At 34.6% G+C, this 18,878-nt stretch overlaps 2 protein-coding genes and 1 long non-coding RNA gene across 3 annotated transcripts; 2 read left to right on the top strand and 1 right to left on the bottom strand.

Moving 5' to 3' along the window:
* Nucleotides 1-3,549: 3,549 nt before the first annotated feature.
* LOC136803653 (adhesive plaque matrix protein 2-like) lies at nucleotides 3,550-7,235 on the top strand. The gene is made up of 4 exons (XM_067060378.1): nucleotides 3,550-3,617; nucleotides 4,538-4,666; nucleotides 5,956-6,060; nucleotides 6,631-7,235. The coding sequence occupies exons 1-4, from the start codon at nucleotides 3,602-3,604 to the stop codon at nucleotides 6,735-6,737; spliced, it is 357 nt and encodes a 118-aa protein (XP_066916479.1). The 5' UTR covers nucleotides 3,550-3,601; the 3' UTR covers nucleotides 6,738-7,235.
* Nucleotides 7,236-8,691: 1,456 nt separating this feature from the next.
* On the bottom strand, nucleotides 8,692-10,847 carry LOC136803620 (uncharacterized). The gene is made up of 2 exons (XR_010846166.1): nucleotides 10,515-10,847; nucleotides 8,692-8,925 (listed from the first exon to the last, which is right to left on the bottom strand). It is a non-coding gene; the product is annotated as an uncharacterized lncRNA (long non-coding RNA).
* Nucleotides 10,848-13,059: 2,212 nt separating this feature from the next.
* LOC136803649 (uncharacterized) lies at nucleotides 13,060-14,019 on the top strand. The gene has a single exon (XM_067060376.1). The coding sequence runs from the start codon at nucleotides 13,060-13,062 to the stop codon at nucleotides 14,017-14,019; it is 960 nt and encodes a 319-aa protein (XP_066916477.1).
* Nucleotides 14,020-18,878: the final 4,859 nt, after the last annotated feature.

Raw genomic sequence — 18,878 nt, 5'->3', positions numbered from 1 at the left:
CTTTATTGGGTTGTATTTTTTTATTTTCAATGGTATTTTCGGGGTCGAAGAAGACTTGAAAACCGAACTTCCCGTCTGAGAAAAGTTTCTTTCTAAAAGCCTACAATATCCCAACAAGAATATTCTAATTATATTCCAAATATTCCTTTAAGCATTTTTTAAAAATCGTACTCTCGGGTACCTAATAGCTGCCCCCCCGCTAATTAATTGTCTGAAAATTTTCCACCCAGGACATTCTTATTCCATCCCCTCTCGGTTATTAATTTTTGGGAAATTATTTTTAAAAGTTCCCTCTTTTGTCCTAATTCTGCTGTATTAGCCTCCTTTTCAAAAATTTTCCACCAGGACATTTTGATTACAACCCCCTGCTTATTATTAAGTTTTGAGATTTTTTACAACAATAAAAATAGCAATTTTAACTTGATTTTCAGTTTCGAATCAAATCTTTTTTAGAAAGATTTTTATTTTTGCTAAAGTGTAGTCCAAGATTTTCAAAAAGGAAAATCATACATCAAAATACGTTAGTACTAGCTGTTTTCCCGCATGGAGACAACAGTGAAAAGCTGCGAAACACTTAAAAATGAAAAGGCTACAAACAATTTCGATTTTTTTCCCTCCGTTCGAATATTCGAAAGATCTGTATCTGTTTATTTGACTCTTGTTGCAATATAAAGGCTTTCAATCCTTTATGATTTAGCTTATTTAGCATGGCTTGCTTAATTAAATGGTTGCTAATAGCCACCATGAGTCACGTGGCTACCTATGGTTACGTTTTGTTGCCGGATGATCATTATTTGGTGCTTGTAAAACACCATAAAAGTGAGAAAGTTCTTTTCCTTTTTTGAATAATTTTTAAAATGTCTCATTAATTGATTAATACTCACTTCTCTTATTTTTGTGCTGCCATTTTTCAGCACCATTTAGATTTGTTGGAAGTAAATTTTAAATTTGATTATAAGTCTAATTTTCACGGAATTCTCAGCAGCCTTGTTTTGCTTTGTAAGTTTTTCTATGAAAATCTTAAATCAAACTTTTTTAGTCTAAAAATTGAAGCTCTAACCAAAAAAAGGAATTGCCTTTTTTTATAGTTGGTCCTTGTGAACCCAATCCATGTGTTTTCGGAGAATGTCATAATGTGGATGATCATTCTTTTCGATGCGACTGTTTTGGCTCCTTTCAAGGCAACAATTGTGAAAGTAAGAGATCAAATATACATAATTTACGTAATACTGTAATCTGATCAATTTTCATGAGATTTATATCGCGTGTTTTTATGCGTATTTTTTTGCCTTTTTAGCGAAATCGATCTCGCGAATCAACGTAAAATCGCGAAATGAAGCCGACGTGAAACTTTTAAAAATTAGATTTTCTATACTAATGATTACTCAACTGATTTTTTACTCTACGATATTTTATAAAATACTCGAACTTGTCTTGAGTAGTTAGTTATAGAGGTATATTTTCTCATGCACCATTGGTTCACAATGTTATCTATCTGAGCTTCATATCAGCTACAATGAATATTTTTTTAAATTACAGCTTTAGATCCATGCCATAGTAAACCATGTCAAAATGGAGGGCTTTGCGAGGTAGTTGATGGAAAAGCACATTGTACATGCAATGGAAATTGGCTGCAGCCTATTTGTAAAGGTATTGACATTTGACATTTTTTTTTACCTTTTACCTTATATTGTTTCCTTCGTCGCAATTCTCTGAATGTTTTGGATTCTCATTCATTTTCAACTTTCGAATAAAAATTTGAATTTTTTGCGTTTGGAATTCTCTTATTTCTGATTTCCTTTAATCCACACCAAAACAAACTTCTTAAAATTTGTTTTGTCTGGAATGATTATGTAAGATTATCTCAAGAGTAAAACGTATCCGCTCGAGACTGTTAAACTGTTAGGAGATCATTAATATCCCTGAAAACACCCCCTGTGTCATTGACCCGCTGGGACCCCAGCCCCACTTGAAAATTTGGCAAAGATTTCGTCCCCAGTGGGGAAACACCCGAACACCCTTTCAGCCCCACTGGGACATTTACGTTGATTTCATCCCCATTCGAAATTCAATGTTTAAAAATTGCACTCCAAAACCACCCCCATTGGATTTTTTAACCTTGGAACAATAGAATCTCTATCCCCATTGGGATTTCATTAGGAATTTTTATCCCCATCGAGGTAAAAAGTTCCACCGAGGCTGTGAGACTGGGGCGAGGCTTAAATTCAAGGGTATTTTCCCACCGGAGACGAAATTTTTGTTTCTAATTTTCCAGTGGGGGTCTGTGACACAGGGGTGTGTAATCAAATGGAATTTTTTCTTCTTCTCAGAATGTAATTGTCCAAAGAGTTCTGAACCAGGACATGTTCCTGATTCATATTGTAATGGAGATGGGAAATGTGTTTGTCATCAAATTCATAATACTCAAAATAATATCTGGATTTTTGATGAATCATCAAGAGCATGTCGTGAAGGCAAATTTTTATATCTGTATTACCTGAAACTCAATATTGTTTTTTGATTTTTTAGTCTCCTCAGGTGAAACAAGGCATGTCCCAAATATATTTTGCGTGACGCGCACCGCTTCCCATTATTCATTAATTTTCATATATAGCTCAAAAGAATCGTATCAACGAGAGGATTTCGAAAAGTGCTGGGTCAAAAATTTACATCAAGCCAATCTCAAGATATCGGCCAAAAACTAATTTTGACGTTATAAAATACATCGAAAAAACACGTCAAAAAGACAATTTAAATGACGTCATTATTGAAAAAAGGCGATAATTCCGATTAACTTACTACGATCAAAGCAAAATTTTGACTGGAGATGTAAATTAAAGATTTTAAAATATTCCATGAAAAAAAATTTGAAAATTCATGACGACGTCAGCATTTTTTGACGTATTTTAATTTTTCCCGACAACAAATGACGTCATTCAAATTTTTTGAAAATTTTTGAACAAATATTTCAGAATCATTAATTTACAACTCCAGTCAAAATTTTGTGTTGATTGCATTAATAAAATTGAAGTTATCGGTGTTTTTCAATAATGACGTCATTTGAATCTTACTTATGACGTGTTTTTTCGATGTATTTTATAACGTCAAAATCAATTTTTGCCCGATATCTTGAGATTGGCTTAATGCAAATTTTTGACCCAGCACTTTTCGAAATCCGCTCGTTGATATGATTCTTTTGAGCTATATATGAACGTTAAGGAATAATTGGAAGCGGTGCGCGTCACGCAAAATATATTTGGGACATGCCTTGTTTTTTACCCGAGTCTTCTCCTTATCGTTCAATACCCTTACATCGGCCATACTTTAATACCAATTAAATTTGAAATTTGTACTTTCCTGATAATTATCTTTCACAATTTTTTTGCTGGAATTCAATTGAATGACCTCTAAAATTCGTGAAAATAGCAAAAATAGACATCAAAAGAACTGGCAGAAGCATTACCTTCTGGCTATCAAGTTTTTACTCACGCAATTGACATTGTCACTGAGAATGATAATTAACTTATATTTCTTATTGATAACAGTTCCACCACAACCCCCTCCGACGGTACATCTCGATCCTTCGCCTCCAATACCAACCATGCAGACTACAACAGGTAGATAGATACTTGGTTGGAATTATTCATACTATATTTTAGAGGTAGAAATAATCGGTAAAAACATTTATCACTTACTCTTTTTTTATAAGCATACGTGAAAATTGGGTCGAGGCTCAAAATACTTAGCAAAATCTCATTTTAAGCCTTAAAAAAGAGTGTACACCGAACAATAAAAAATTAACTCAAGAACCTATAGAATTTATAGTTGATATGGTTTTTCAATGTGACAAAATCTTGAAAGATCCAAAAGGACAAAGCAACAATTAAACGTTCGAGTCGTAGTATTGTAGAGTTAACTTGTTCCCAGCGTATCAGACTGAAACTCAATGGGGATTGATATTCCTATGTTTTTTATGGCTGGTGATTTGAATTCCATTGTTTTCTAGCCAAACACCAAAAATAGCACAATACTTTGCAGTGGGATTTGCTTCTTTGATTATTTTCAGCAGGGACAAAAATGAGAGTATAATCTTCTACTGGGGACGATATTTTGGCCAATTTTTCCAGTGGGAAGGGTTTTCATTGGGTCTGTGAGAAGGGGGTATGGTAGAGGTATACACAAGACAAAGGTGTTTGTTTACTTCACAAAATTATCGTGTCTAACAGAAGTATTTAGATATTTCTTTTTGGTTGGATTTTACGGATTTTCAAAATTTACCTAAAGTTTTGCTTAAGATTTAAGCATCCTTATAGGCATTTTTCAGCCTTCTCAAGTCTTTGCAACCTAAACATCTTCGGGCCTGTTTTTAAATTTTTGTATACTTAAATTGAACAAACATGTAATTCAAGGAGAATTATATTTCTGCGATTTTTTAAACCTTGAAATATACAGGGCAATATAGTATAGAGTCTCTATAAGAGTTGTTGCAATATTTCAAACAAGAATATTCTAAAGGAAAATACAATTTCCATTACAGAATGCCCCAATCCTTGTCATCCGAATCCATGTGAGAATGATGGTGAATGTGTGAAGTTGAGAACCTCTTCTTCTTGTGGTGCATATGATTGTCAATGTCGACCACAATATACAGGACCACATTGTCAAGGTACTTCCAAGTTATTTAACTTCTTAAGTTCCTTTGCTAAATTTTCCAAAGATCTATCTCTATATAGATATACTTCCTATAGAGATATCTATAAGAAAATTTTTTCGCTAGGGATGAGCAGAAGCCTAGTTAAAAAGCTAGATACCACAAGACCCGAAATCCCCATCCCCTGCTTGAAAGAATTTGCGTGGAAATTACAGTTGACGCTCTCTAAATCGATTTTCAAGTGGAATTTTCATCGAATGATGATGCGTATAACAAATAGTATGGCACGCTGTTTATGAAAGTTTTTCGTTGACAGCGACTTTAAATATTATCGAATAATGAAGCGTATCGAATAAGTGGATAAATTTTGGTGGGGATTAAATTTGGGGAGTTTGGCAAAATTCGCCGAATTAAATCCTCGTCAAAATTTTCAAATTTGGCAATTCGCCAAATTAAATCCCCGCCAAATTTAACAAAAAGAGAATTATATGAAAAATCACATCTTTTTAGTATATTTTTGAGTAATTTTTACCAATTTCAGTGTGACAAAATTTCCAATTCGCCAAATTAAATCCCCGTCAAATTTTACGAAATTGATCTATCGCCAAATTAAACCCCTGCCAAAAATTATATTTTGGCCAATCGCCAAATTAAATCCACGCTAAAATTTATCCTTACTCTCGGGTGCCTAATAAACATACAGACCAAAATAAACGGTAGTAAAACGTCTAATAAATTAGAAAGCGTCAACTGTAAAGATCAAGCATCTCACCAGGTTAGCGTCTTCATCTTATATTCCCAACAAGTTTGCGAGGTAATGATAAATTAAGATACTTACGATTTCTCATATCTGACCAAACAGAAAACTTGTCATACAGAAAATACAGCCCAAATCCTGTATCATTATCAACATAGTTTACCACATACAACATTTTACCTTTTTGGATTGATCAAAGTTCTAGCATATACATTTTATTTATTATAATGAACACGAAATTCCCCCAGAGGGCGTAAGATAGTACCGTAGGGGAAATAAAAAAGGAATAAAAAACGTTGCACAATTTTCCAATCTAATTAAATTGGTCATTTGACTGTACAGTATATATGGTGCCTAAAAAGTACGGTTGCCATTCAAAAAAAATATTTTGACCTGCAGTTTCGCCAATAATTTAATAATAATTTTTTTAGGGTCATTGGTCGGCGGACCACTTTGATCTTTTTCATCTAGATTTGGGTGGGATCAATAGCGGTTACTACTTAAAGGACCTTTTCGCATATAATATTTGTCTGCTTTTTCACCTCAGTGGATCGCTGTTTTCACTGCCACATTCATGCGTATTGCGACCACAATGGCACGTGCAAGTGTGTTCCAGGCTTTACTGGAAATGGTTATAAATGCGAAAAGGAAAGTGAGTTAATTTTTTCGAGGCTGCAATCATGGTCAGAATATGTTGGTTTTTCTGTGCATTTTACTGAATTTCAAGTCCGGGCCAGAATGACATTTTTCAGGCTTTCTACTTTATCTAACCAGACATTTCGATTTGGTAGGGGGTATAATGGCTTCCAGGCTATATTCTCAGCTATCCTCAAATCCTAAGCTCAAGTCTCCTTTTAAAACTCTACTTTCCAACCTTAAGTTATAAGACAGTGGGGATGAAAATAACGGACTGAAACTCGATGGGGATTGATATTCCCCTGTTTTTTTTTATGGCTGGGGATATCAATTCTTTTGTTTTCAAGGATGGGAAGAAAAGCATTATATCTTGCAGTGAGGATTGGCTTATTTGATTATTCTTAGTGGAGACAAAATTTGGAGGATAATTTTCCACCGGGGACGATAATTTGGACAATTTTTCCAGTGGGTGGGGTTCCACGAGGGGTTCCCAGTGAGTCTGTGAGAAGGGGTGTATAGTTGGATAGAAAATAAGACATACAATACAATTGCATATTTACTTTTTAAAATTACTTTCATTTCCTAGATAAATGTGGTCCGTGTCCAACATATTCGACTTGTATTGGCGGAAGATGTGATTGTTTACCTGGGTACGAGCTTCAGCTTGATCAATGTGTTGTCGTACAGAAATGAAAGAAAAGTTCAAAAAACGAAGAACCTGTTTTTAATTTTCACGAAAAAAAGATTCCTCGAAAATATCTTGTGGTTCGTCGCAGATGTTTTATCCTAAAAACGGATCTAGAAAGTAGATTGGGCTCTGCCAGAAAACAAACATTCACAGGGCGTGGAAGATATATAGGGTGTCCTGAAAAAATATTGTGTGATTATGTATCACAAAAATTTTGTTCTTTTCACTTTGATTGATGGGATGTAATTTTGCGTGTGAGAAAAGAACAATTTATTAAGTAATGGTGATAATTTTCACGGATGAAGCCTTTTTAAATTTCCTTCTGGACACTTACACATTCTTTTATAAGCAACCCCAATTTTCGGATCAGAGGGCTGGAGCTGCTAAGGATTTTCCGGAATTCAGCGAAAAGTTTCTTATGCTATTATGGATTTTGAGCCAAAAATGTCTAGCAACTTCAAAATTTTTGGCTTTTATCTCATTTTATGTCCAAAATACTTCTCAAACTTTTCAATGCCTCTTTTTTTATGTATTTTTGGTTGCTTTCTACCTTATTGCATCGGAACCAATTTTCGCGGTCGAAAAAAAATACCCGAAAAATTGCATTTCACGGGTTTTAAATTTCGCGGTTTTTTTCATTCTGGAATTTTTGCGGGTTTGCCCTTTTTTGGACAAATTTCTTTAATTTTCCTTCATTCATTTTTCAAATTTTCGATAAAATTGATAAAAATTGTATTTCGCGGGAATTAATTTTCGTGGGCTCAAATTTTCACGATTTGGACGAAAAACCACGAAAAACGCTAAAATCAATTTTAGTTCAAATAAGGTATATCGGTTCATGCTCAGTTTCAGGGCTAGGTTGCTAAATTTTTTGGCCATTCTCAGGGCTACTCGGTTGCTTATAAAAAAAATATAAATTTAATTACTCTTAGGTGCAAAATAAACGCCCCCCCCGCTTGTTAATTTTTCGATTTTTTTCCAACCCCCCGGACCTTTATTAGGACCCCCCCGGTTTATTAATTTTTGAAAAAATTCCCAGCTGCCAAAAGGAAAGTTCCTTTCTTACTCTAAAAAGCCTAAATTTAGTCTATTTCGACCCTTTTTAGGTCCATTTTCCAACCCCCCGGTAATTAGGCCCCCCCGTTTATTTAATTTGAAAATTTTTTCCAACCCCCCCCCCCCCCGTTTATTTGGAACCTAAGAGTAGGCTCTTCCAGAAAATGTCCGTACGTGGGGGTTGCAGGATGTAGTGTCCGGGGGTAGTGAAAAATCTACAAAGTTTGCCTTGTCTGGGAGGTAAACATGCTCTGTTTGGGGGTAATTTTGATTGTCCATAGGGTCAACTAATGCTTGTCCGGGGGATCAAAAGTCAGTGTCCGGAGGTTAAATTTCAAAAAAATGTTATATCCTGAATCCCTCATATTAAATTTTTTTTCTGGAAAAGCCCATTCCCGCAAAATTTATTATGTTGTAGTTTTTTTGCGTTTTGTGTTTCATTGTTGTATATTATTTTATTGTAAAAATACTCTAGTTAGGTACAGAAATCACCCATACTCGCAATATATCTCTAATCTTAATTTTGATGAAAGATTTCCGCTAAAATTTTCATTAATTTTGACCCTATAATTTTTGCCTGAGACCGTCATATTTGTCCGAAAATCACACCAAAGTGTCAGAAATAAAATTGGCACTCAAGTTATTTTGATTCCCCTACCCCTTAGCTTTCCAAAAATGTGTAAAAAGTGCTTTGACTAAAAAAAAACAACCTTTTATTGAAGTTTAAATGCTACGAAATAGCACGGGTGATTAAAAAAGCAGGGGTATGAAATACAAAAAACTCAGGTGTTTTTTTCGAATTCGGGAATCCCGGAAAATGACCATTTTCACCGTCATCAGACATGACTAGTTTTGTATCAAAATCGGAGCCGGTATTTCGTGAAAACACTTCAAATCAGGGAATTATGATAAAAAATTGTTAAATTTTAGGTCTTTCTTGAAACCAGCTTTAAAAATTTACAATTTAATTGTGTCGACACTTGAAAAATAATGATATTATACATGACATTGCACTGTGCTGATTGACGAAATTTACTTTCCTTCGGTTGGGCGTTCACGGGTGGCCATCAGAAGCATAGGTGTACCTAACAAAGCGGCAAAGATGACTGCTAAGGATCCAACCATACGTGGAACAGTCTAAAAAAATAAATATAAAACTTTAAATTGCATTATTTTTCTCTGCTATTTAAACTTCATAAATAAGTTTTGAGACAGCGCAAGAGGGTTCAGACACCTACATTCTAATCTCTAGAAGCTCTATCACTTCCCATAGGCTATTGCATATGCAACACTCAATAATTCTGATATCGTAATTTGGTATAATGTCATCTAATAACACTCTTTCCTGCTGATAATAATTGGAAGGCCTCTAAGTAGGTTGCACCTTGACCTATTAACTGCCGATGTCGGCAAATGACGACATGCGAAATCTCGACCTTTTTGCCAGAAATTTATCATTTTCTACAAAGATTTTGCATTAGATGGTTTGAAATGAAAAGAATGAATAGTTACAAACTTTGATGTTGAAAAGTAACTATTCTACAATGTTCAACTCAAAATTTTATAGTCCTTGGCTGATACTTCTTGTATTATTCAGAAAATGAAGTGAAAATCGCTACCTTTTGCCTATGTTGGCATATGCTGACATGCGCTAAATAGGTTGTGGTGTGAAAAAATGTCCTGGCAAATAGGACGACCCTGCTGATTCCCCGGACAATCCGGGGTAAATGTCTAGGATCGAAAAAAAACTATATTTCCCCGGACATGTAACTTGTGCACCATCACGCGCGTCCGTAGAGGCACGCTGCACAACCATCTAAATGTACCGCACGATCAGGTACAACACGCCACATAGACAGTACGGCACATCACAGTGCCAGTAAGGCATATTTCACTATCTTTACGTGCGTAGCGCAAACAACGCACCAAGTCCGGGGCGTCCGGGGCACTAAGTTTCAAAATAAATGTTAAAATCCCTGGACATTTACAAGAAATCCCTGGATTGTCCAGGGAATTGGCAGGGTCGTCAAATAGGTCGGGTGTGAAAAAGAAGATTGACACTTACAGGGTCAATATCGTAGGATAGAAATAATAGGAATGTCAGAATCACTGATTGAAAAAAGATTTTTTTTCTCTGATAGCAAAGCAAAGAAATCTATTTTCAATCATCGATTCTTACCTTCTTGTTATTCCTATCTCTAAAGGAGGGTGTTAGATTAGATGTCGGATGTCAACATTAGACCAATAGCAACTTGTGGTATAATGTCAATTGTACATGTAAGTTTCATATTTATTCTACTTTATATATATCTTTTAGCATAGGTTTTGCATACTTTCTAATCAAATCCGAACACAGAAAATTTGCTGCCATCAACTTTGCATGTAATCCACTATGGTGTGAATTAAAAGCAAAAATGTTCTGGCAACGTGGCTTTTTTACTAGTTATTGTACTATTATTTGGTGGAATTAATTTTGGACATTCTCTAGAATTTCCAAAAAGGGTTTGTTTTGATGGTTATTTTAGGTTTCCCAGTGGGTTAATTAATCATACAAAAAATTTCTTTCAAAATCTCCCACTTCCTCTGAATTTTCTCACTGAATTTGCCCAATTTCCCAAAATTATTTCACAATAAAATTTCTAGCAGTACCATCGACAAAAAAAAGCTGAGAGCCAGGCAGATTCATTCACAGAGGAGAGCGAGGTAAGATTATTTACATAACTTACCATTTCCTTTTTGGCATCTTCACTCATAAATCTTCTGGTTGTGTTGACTGGGAGTCTGCTAGTTGAGAATAATCCACGTCTCAGGGCACCAAGCATTTTGAATTTGAGTTAAAGAAGGAAAAGTGCAAAGTTTGTCCAAATTCTTCGATGCGACTTGACTTGACTCCTGCTTCTTGCGGCTGTCACTTGTTCTGATTTGGTGGCTTTACATACAGAAATATTGAAGCAGAAACTGTGAAGAAATTATCTTAGGCTATGTGACCAAGGAAAACTATTTAGCCGCAATTCCAAATTCTTTTGATAGGAAAGAAGCTAGGCCCTTTGAAAACCATCCAATCATCCAATCAGATTGCAAGAAATTGTAAACAAACAAGAATCAAAACATTAAGATTATTTTTTAGTCGGGCCTATTCGTAGTATATTATATAAAAAAGCTGGCTGACCCGGCTGACCCCAGACACTATTGTCCATGGTCGGATACTATGAGCTCGAAATTATCATTGGCTAATACAGTTAGAGCCGACTTTCTAAAAAAAATTCAAGAAGCAGGCAATGGCCAAGTCCAGGCAGGCCAAAAGAAAATGAAGAATGAAAAACAGTGAACAGCTCCATGGTCTTTTGTTTGTCTGTCAGTATGATGTCTTCTCTTTTTAATTGATACACCACATTTTTATGACTTATTTTCTGATTCGTAATTTGGTCTAATGTCATCTGTAAACTAAACACTCTTTTCTTTTGTTTGAGAATTAATATTGGAAAAATCTTGTGTTTTCTATAAAAAGCAGCCAGTATTAGCTAAACTTTTTGAAGCTCTGTAATGTTACCTGTAGGAGGTTTTCAAGGCTACCAGCAGGGAATGATTTTCAAAGGTTTTAATAGGCAAAGGAATTAACTAGTTTATGGTTGTGTTGCAAAAGTATTTGATGTTAGCAAAATTTCATTATTCATAAATCCATTATTCGACACCCGGCGCGTGCGCTAAAAGTAACTCGTGTTTGAGATGTGTTTAAAGAAAATTTCTAAAACACCCTTGTAACCAGCCCACAACATGCTCAAAAGGTATGCGGGTGGTTTACGGTAAACTGTAGGAAGATGTAGTGGTGGTGTCGCTATATACATGAGAGAAGATATTTCATCACACTTCAAACAGACCGTTACACATTCAAATGGCGTTATCGAAGTCATCTGTCTGAGTTCGACTACATTGGATATCCAAATATGGGGAATATACCGACAGCCAGACGACTCATCAAACGGGAATCCATCTAAGAATGAACAATTCAAACCAGTTATAGAGTTAATTAAATTAGAACTAGACAAAACTGAAGGAAAAACACCAGACATCTTCATAGCAGGTGATTTTAACCTGCCACACGCAAATTGGGACAGCAAGTGCTCAAACCCTGGGGCATCCACAGAGGAACAAAGAATGACTAGTGAAATATTCACTCTTATGAATGACCATAATCTGATTCAACACATTAGAGGAGCCACACACAAAGCAGGAAATACACTGGATTTAATGCTCACAAATAACCCTCTATGAATCAGCCCCATCACCAGATTACATATCCCATCACTCAATGATCAATGTTAAAATTCACTTTGATTTACACTCAAGTTTCCAAAAGGAGGATCCCTTTGTTGTGCGTAATGTATTTGATGAGTACAATTTTCATTCAAAAACAATAAACTGGGTATCAATCAAGGAAAAAATGAAGGATAAATTGTGGACAGACCTTCATGATCAACCGACAGCTGACCAATTGTCAACAATCACAGACTGGATCATAGACATAATTAAGGAATATGTACCAAAACGAAAACCAAACACTAACAAATTTAAGAAGATACCACGCGAGCGAAAGATTTTATTCAGAAAAAGAAAAAACATTTTTAGAAAATTTCCAAACCCAATGAAAAATGCAAAATCCAAACAAAAATTAATAGACATTGAAACTAAACTACCTAAAGCTATCCTACGAATCAGAGAAGAAAAGCCAGGAAAGGAAGGCAACAGAATCAATAAAAAACAATCCTAAATTTTTTTATGCATATGCAAAAAAGCATAGTAAATCAAAATCCAAAGTTGGACCACTGCGTGACAAAAATAATTCTTTGATATATGATGCTGACCGTATTGCTAATATACTCCAAGACCAATACACATCGGTTTTCAGTGTACCATCGGAAAATGACGTCACTCATCCAACAATATGTCCAAACGTGCTAAAAGACATAGACTTTGACGAAAAAGATTTCATTGAAGCAATCTCAACATTGTCACCAAACTCTGCTCCCGGTCCTGATGGATTTCCTGCGATTTTGCTGAAAAATTGCAAAGAAGAACTTGCTAAGCCACTCGCAATATTCTGGAGGAACTGTCTGAACCATGGAGTAACAGAGGAGATTCACAAAAGAAATCATATCACACCAATATCAAAGGGTGGAGATCAAGGAGAGCCAGCCAACTACAGGCCAGTATCACTTACGTCCCATCTCACCAAGGTGTTTGAAAAAATTATTATTATTATTCTTCATCATCATGATATCAGACATTGATGAAGGGACAACCAAAGCAGAACTTGCAAGTTTTGCTGATGACACACGAGTAAAGAAAGGAATCCAAAACATCATTGACCAGTTTCACCTACAAAACGACCTTAACAATGTATATCAATGGTCGACCATAAACAAAATGATGTTAAATGGAAAAAAGTTCGAGCATCTCCATTATGGAAACGGACCAGCCACCAGTTATTTCACAGGTGAAGGAAAGATAATCCAAACCAAATCTTCAACAAGGGATCTTGGTGTTACCATGTCAGACGATGCGAAATTCAACCAACATATTCTAACCATTGTAGAAAAAGTACAGATACTCATTGGTTGGATTCTGAGAACATTCAGCTCAAGAGAACATGATGTCATGCTCACTCTTTGGAAGTCTTTAGTCATACCACACATCGACAACTGTTCTCAACTATGGTCACCCAATGAAGTTAATCTGATCCAGCAGATCGAAGATCTCCAAAAATCATTCACAAGGAGGATTAAAAACCTACACAACCAAAACTATTGCTATTGGGAAAGACTACAAACATTAAAACTGTTTTCACTGCAGAGAAGGCGTGAAAGATATATTATCATATACACTTGGTGTATTATTGAGAAGCTTGTCCCAAATCCTGGGACAATCACGTTCTATGCCAATCCCAGACAAGGAAGAAAATATCACATACCACTAGTGAAAAGGGGGCCCTGGCAAAAAGTCATATACTCAAGTTTTAAAGTCCAAGGACCAAGGCTTTTCAACTCGCTGCCAAAACGTCTGAGGGATCTCACTGGGTGCAAGAAATTGAAATTCAAAACTGAGCTGGATAAATATCTTCTTACAGTTCCCGACGAGCCACTCGTGACTGGCTACACTATGATGAGACGAGCTGAAACAAACAGCATCATCAATATGAAAATTTACATCGGTCCTCACAGGATGGATGCGTAAAGATATTACGAAACAAGCTCAAGGTAACTCAAGGTAGGTAAACTGGTTCATTAAGTCCCGCCCGCGCCTTAGCTACCGTAACATCTTAAGTGATAGTCGTTTGGGAGAATACAAAGGACTTTTGAATAACTAACATAATAGTGAGGCTGGAACTTCAATTTTTGAAGATTACAATTTTACCGTCAGTTTCTTAGCGATTTTTGCCTCGCTAGCCCAAATCTCGCAACCTCTTTAGCTTTAAGAAGGAAGATCAAAATTATAGTTTTTCAGCGTTCCGAAAAAAATGCCTAGCAGAAATTTTTTCATTTTCACAGGATTGATTCTCAACAACAAAATACATCTTTTGGTCTTTGGGTTTGTTTCTGACGTTTTTCCTCCAAAGAATATCGATCACTTTCCTTTTCCCCTTGAGCGCGCGTGAAAAAAATGATTAGCTCGCGTTTTCGAGCGGGTGAATAAAGATGAGGCGGCAATAGACCTTTTTTCAAAGAGGACGTCCTGTTGAATAATTATGGACAGTTGTCCAGCCATAAAAACAATGATAGAGCCATGCACTATTAATGTATCATGCATATTGTAATAATTATGCATGGTTTTATCATTGTTTTTCTGCTGGACTACATAATTATTCAACAGGGTGGCCTCTTTGAAAAAAGGTCTATCTTGCACTGAGGGTGCTACTAAGTTTCCGCCCTATTTTGCGCCCACGATAGAATGGTCCAAACACGGGGGTATTTCAAATGATAAACTATGTCGTTCTGTAACTGTTTATTTTCTGAGAGATACAAATAGTATATTGAACATTATTAACTTATTTATTTAAGTATTTTTGAGTGCAAATTTAAATAGATGGTTAAAAAAAACAAATGATAACAGTTCTGTTTATTCCTCAAACCCCCGGGAAAAGTTTTTTTGCCAACTTAGCTATTTTACAAATCTCAGAAAAGAACTCCCATAGGAATTCCGATACCTAACCTGATTGGTTAATTTCTGAACGGATTCAAGAAAATCATAATAGCAGATATTTTTCTGTTTCTGAGGAAATGTGTGTAATTTTATCGATGTTGATGGTTTGTTGATTCTTTAAGAAAAAAGATAACAGGTATAGCTTTTTCTAGAGAAATCGTGTATTTTAAAATACGCTGTTCATTAACTCAAATCAAATGACTTTAGAGGTTCAGTGAAATGGTGGCCGAATTGCCGTCCCATGGAGTTTTTACAAGATGCTTATCTGATTGGTTATTTTTGGTTTATTGGTTACTAAGGCAAGTACTTTTTTATTTTCTGGTTTACGGACATTTGGAGATGATCTTTTGGAGCGGAGGATGGAAAAAAAATAAAAATAAAATTGTTGTTTTCAAACTTTATATTGGAGAAAATAAAATGTGTTTTGAGGAAACTTACATACACAGCAGAAAATCAAAGAAAGTTTTTCTGCTGGAAAATTGTGTTGAGCGCCATTGGAGGAAGCATATTGGGAAAAAGAGATAACTGTTTTTATACCCTTTTATCTTCCTTTCCTGCTCTTATAAAATTAAGTTTTCTAAAAAAATCCATTTCATGGCAGATTGAACAGAATCGGAAGTGCAAAAATAAATAAAATTTCTATCAATTTCAATTTTATTTTTATTTTATTTTTGCAAAAAAAACGTCGGCGATTCCGTAAACCAGAAAATAAAAAAGTAATTGCCTAACCAATAAAGATAAATTTATTAGCTACAGTAATAGCTAATAAGATTTTGTAATATCTTCAGGGTGGTTAGTACTAAAATCTCAGACATCTCAGAGTTCTTTAGTGACATGGTGGTATACCCAAAAAACTAAAAAATCCTTTTAGCACCACTACAATCCTACAAGAAATATTTGAGACAAAGGGGAGTTCCCGGTGTAATTTTGAACACCACAATTGATTTTTAAGCGTCTTAAACTACAGTTGGAAAGTAGAGTTTTAACTCTGAGTTTTAACATGAGACTTAAGACTTAGGAGCTTAGGATCTCAGGATTTAAAAGCTCAAATTTGCTCGAATGAGGCTTGGAATATAGCCTAGAAGCCATCAAACCCCTCTAAAATCAAAATATTCAATGGAAGAAAGTGGAAGTGCTAAAATAGCAATTCTCGCCCGAACTTTAAATTCTGAAAAACGTTAAAATACACTAAAATCTCAATATATTTCAAGGGAGATTGTAAATACTAAAATACCAAAAAGAAGATATCCAGACTAAAAAGCACATTGGAACTAAAATTAGTTATTTCCATAATTTTTTTGGTTATTTTTCAGAATTATTCATAATTTTTTAAAAAGGTGGTCTTCCCGAGAAGACAAAATTTATCCTGAGAAAACTAAAATTAGGTAGTCTATATCTGTGTCAAAATGTCCCCAAAAATTTTAGTACTAAAATACCACTTCTCTAAAATGGGGTGGTGGTATGAAAATAGATTTCTCTGAAAAAAATTCTCTGAATCTCTTTTAGTACTTTAGTATGTCTGAGATTTTAGTACCGACTCCTTCTTGTGCAGAATACATACACAAAAATAAAAGTGTGTGTGAAAAAGTTTTTCCATAAGAACCTTCTTATTATTCCTATTACTAAGGTGACAGAATTAGGTATAGGGGTTGTCAGCATTAGACCAACTTATATGTCTTAGTGTAGTGTGAAACTTTATTGAGCAGAGGTTGTCCTATATCTTATACTATTTTTCTCATTTTCTGACTGCCTGAAACTGGTTTAATGTCGAAAAACCCATCTTATGCTGTCACCTTTATTTTTTATACTTTCAGAAATGTAACAAAAAAAATAAAAACAAGAAATTGCAAAAATTGTATAAAAGGTTCTCCTATTCCCTGGTATATCAAACAGGGAAGGAGAAAAAAGGAGAATTATACCAACAAAACAAAAATGGCTACAATAAACAAAGACAGTGAAGAGGCAAGTGAGAAGCCGGTCAATAAAATCTTGAATGCACATCGGCCTTTACAACCTTGCAAAAGCGCTGCTGGTCGATTACAAGATGAGAAATATAAATCAACAAACGACATGGTCAAATCTTCATCAGAGTTATCTGTTAATGATATAATGCCCAGGAGACGTTCTAGATCAGCTCCTCTAACATTAGAGGCATCCATAGTAGCTACTGAACTAACACGTTTAAGTGATGCACTTGCAACTAAATACACTTTACAGAAAGTATCTGTTTTGAATAGGATTCGAAGACACACTCTTGCTTCACCAAGTGAAAGGGAGCACGATAGGAGATCTTTTCATTTTGATTACCACAATTACCAGAACCTTCAAATTGAAAATTTAACAATCGAAGAAGGAGAGGAAACTCCTCCTGAATATCAACGTGGAACATCAGTTTAAGCAATGAATTTGTTGATTTTTTGGAAATATTTAGTTTTTTCAATATACATGACAGTCTGATTTTGGATGTCATTGACAATTTAGACTGTTATTATTAATTGAAATGATGGGTCTATATACGTATACACCAAACAAATTTTTAGATTGTTTTACCGTATAGTAAATATGATATTTTTACTTGCATATTTTTTGTACTTTTGGTACAGTTTCATCTAATACGTCGGTCGTCGGTCGCGTTGTACACTTTTTGACTGCTCAATGGAACATTTTGCAGCATTTTTGTAAATTGTTCAGCATTTGTACATTATGATAAATTATGATATAAGCCGTATTTTGTACATAAAATTTGAGTATTTTCGCCATTTTGCGTTGATTTTTTTTCAGACTTGAATAATAATTTATTTCTTCAGTAAAAACACACTTCAGAGATATAATTTTCTTCTTTAGGGAAAACTTTTAACTATGCTTAACATTATTGTAGCCTGCTCCTTTCAGATTTATTTAACCCGGCTGCAAATGAGCTTGAACGTACTATGAAAATGTTAAGTTTCAGCTGGAGTTAGATATAAAATGGATAATTGATTTTCAAGAAATGTTTGCATTTTGTGTTAGGAAAGTTAGGTTAATATATTTGTAATATAGGCGTATTTTAGTATATAGCTAATTATTTTCGAATCCTTTTATTTTACTAGTCATGTTATTGTAGTTATTTTGATTTTTGTAGAATAGATAATTATTATTTTGAAAAAAAATTTCAAAATCTATAGATAGGCGATACTCTCTCCGAAATATTTTCTATTTTGAGAATTTTGATTTGATCATCTTATCTCACTATTATTGTCTATGTTACTGGTTCAATATGGCAAAGGTTTCAGAGACTTTCCAATTTTTTTCGGTAATTTTTGTTTTAAGTGAGCGTGACAATTCTAAAGGAGTTATTTTTAATTTTTCTGTAGCTTTTTTTGCGGCAGATTCATACTAATTTTATTTTCAATATTTCACTGTTCATATTCCTAAAGAATTCTATGTAATCGATTTTTGAATTTTTATTATTTAAACGACGTTTATCATGTAGTTCATCTTGTTAATATAACATTTTTTCAATATTACCTTAATATATCGACTGTTTTTGTTTTATTTTTTTGATCCTCTTCGCCTAATCAAAATACAGTAGCCTCTCATATTTATTGGGAAGTATTCATTGGGAATCTTATTTTTACTCCTTGCTCCTTGCTCAAAACTTTTTGTTAATACAATAATTTATTGATACACTGCCCTTGATTAAAGTTCTCTAGCTTATTTCTGGAGTATTAACATAAGCTTAACTCTTAAGACCTTAGTTTAGTATCACAGAATCCAAAATTTCAAATTGTTGACTGGAAGCCACTAAATCCCTCCAAATCTAAAATCGAATTATCCGACCCAAAAATCTCAACATATTTCGACCATGATTATAGCATAGTATAAGAAAGCTGCAGCTGGAATGATAACATTAG

Source organism: Clytia hemisphaerica, unplaced genomic scaffold (assembly GCF_902728285.1).
Source record: "Clytia hemisphaerica strain Z4C2 unplaced genomic scaffold, Clytia hemisphaerica genome assembly, whole genome shotgun sequence".
NCBI lineage: Eukaryota > Metazoa > Cnidaria > Hydrozoa > Leptothecata > Clytiidae > Clytia > Clytia hemisphaerica.
Note: the sequence above shows the minus strand (reverse complement) of the source record. Positions and strands in the feature narration are given on the sequence as shown.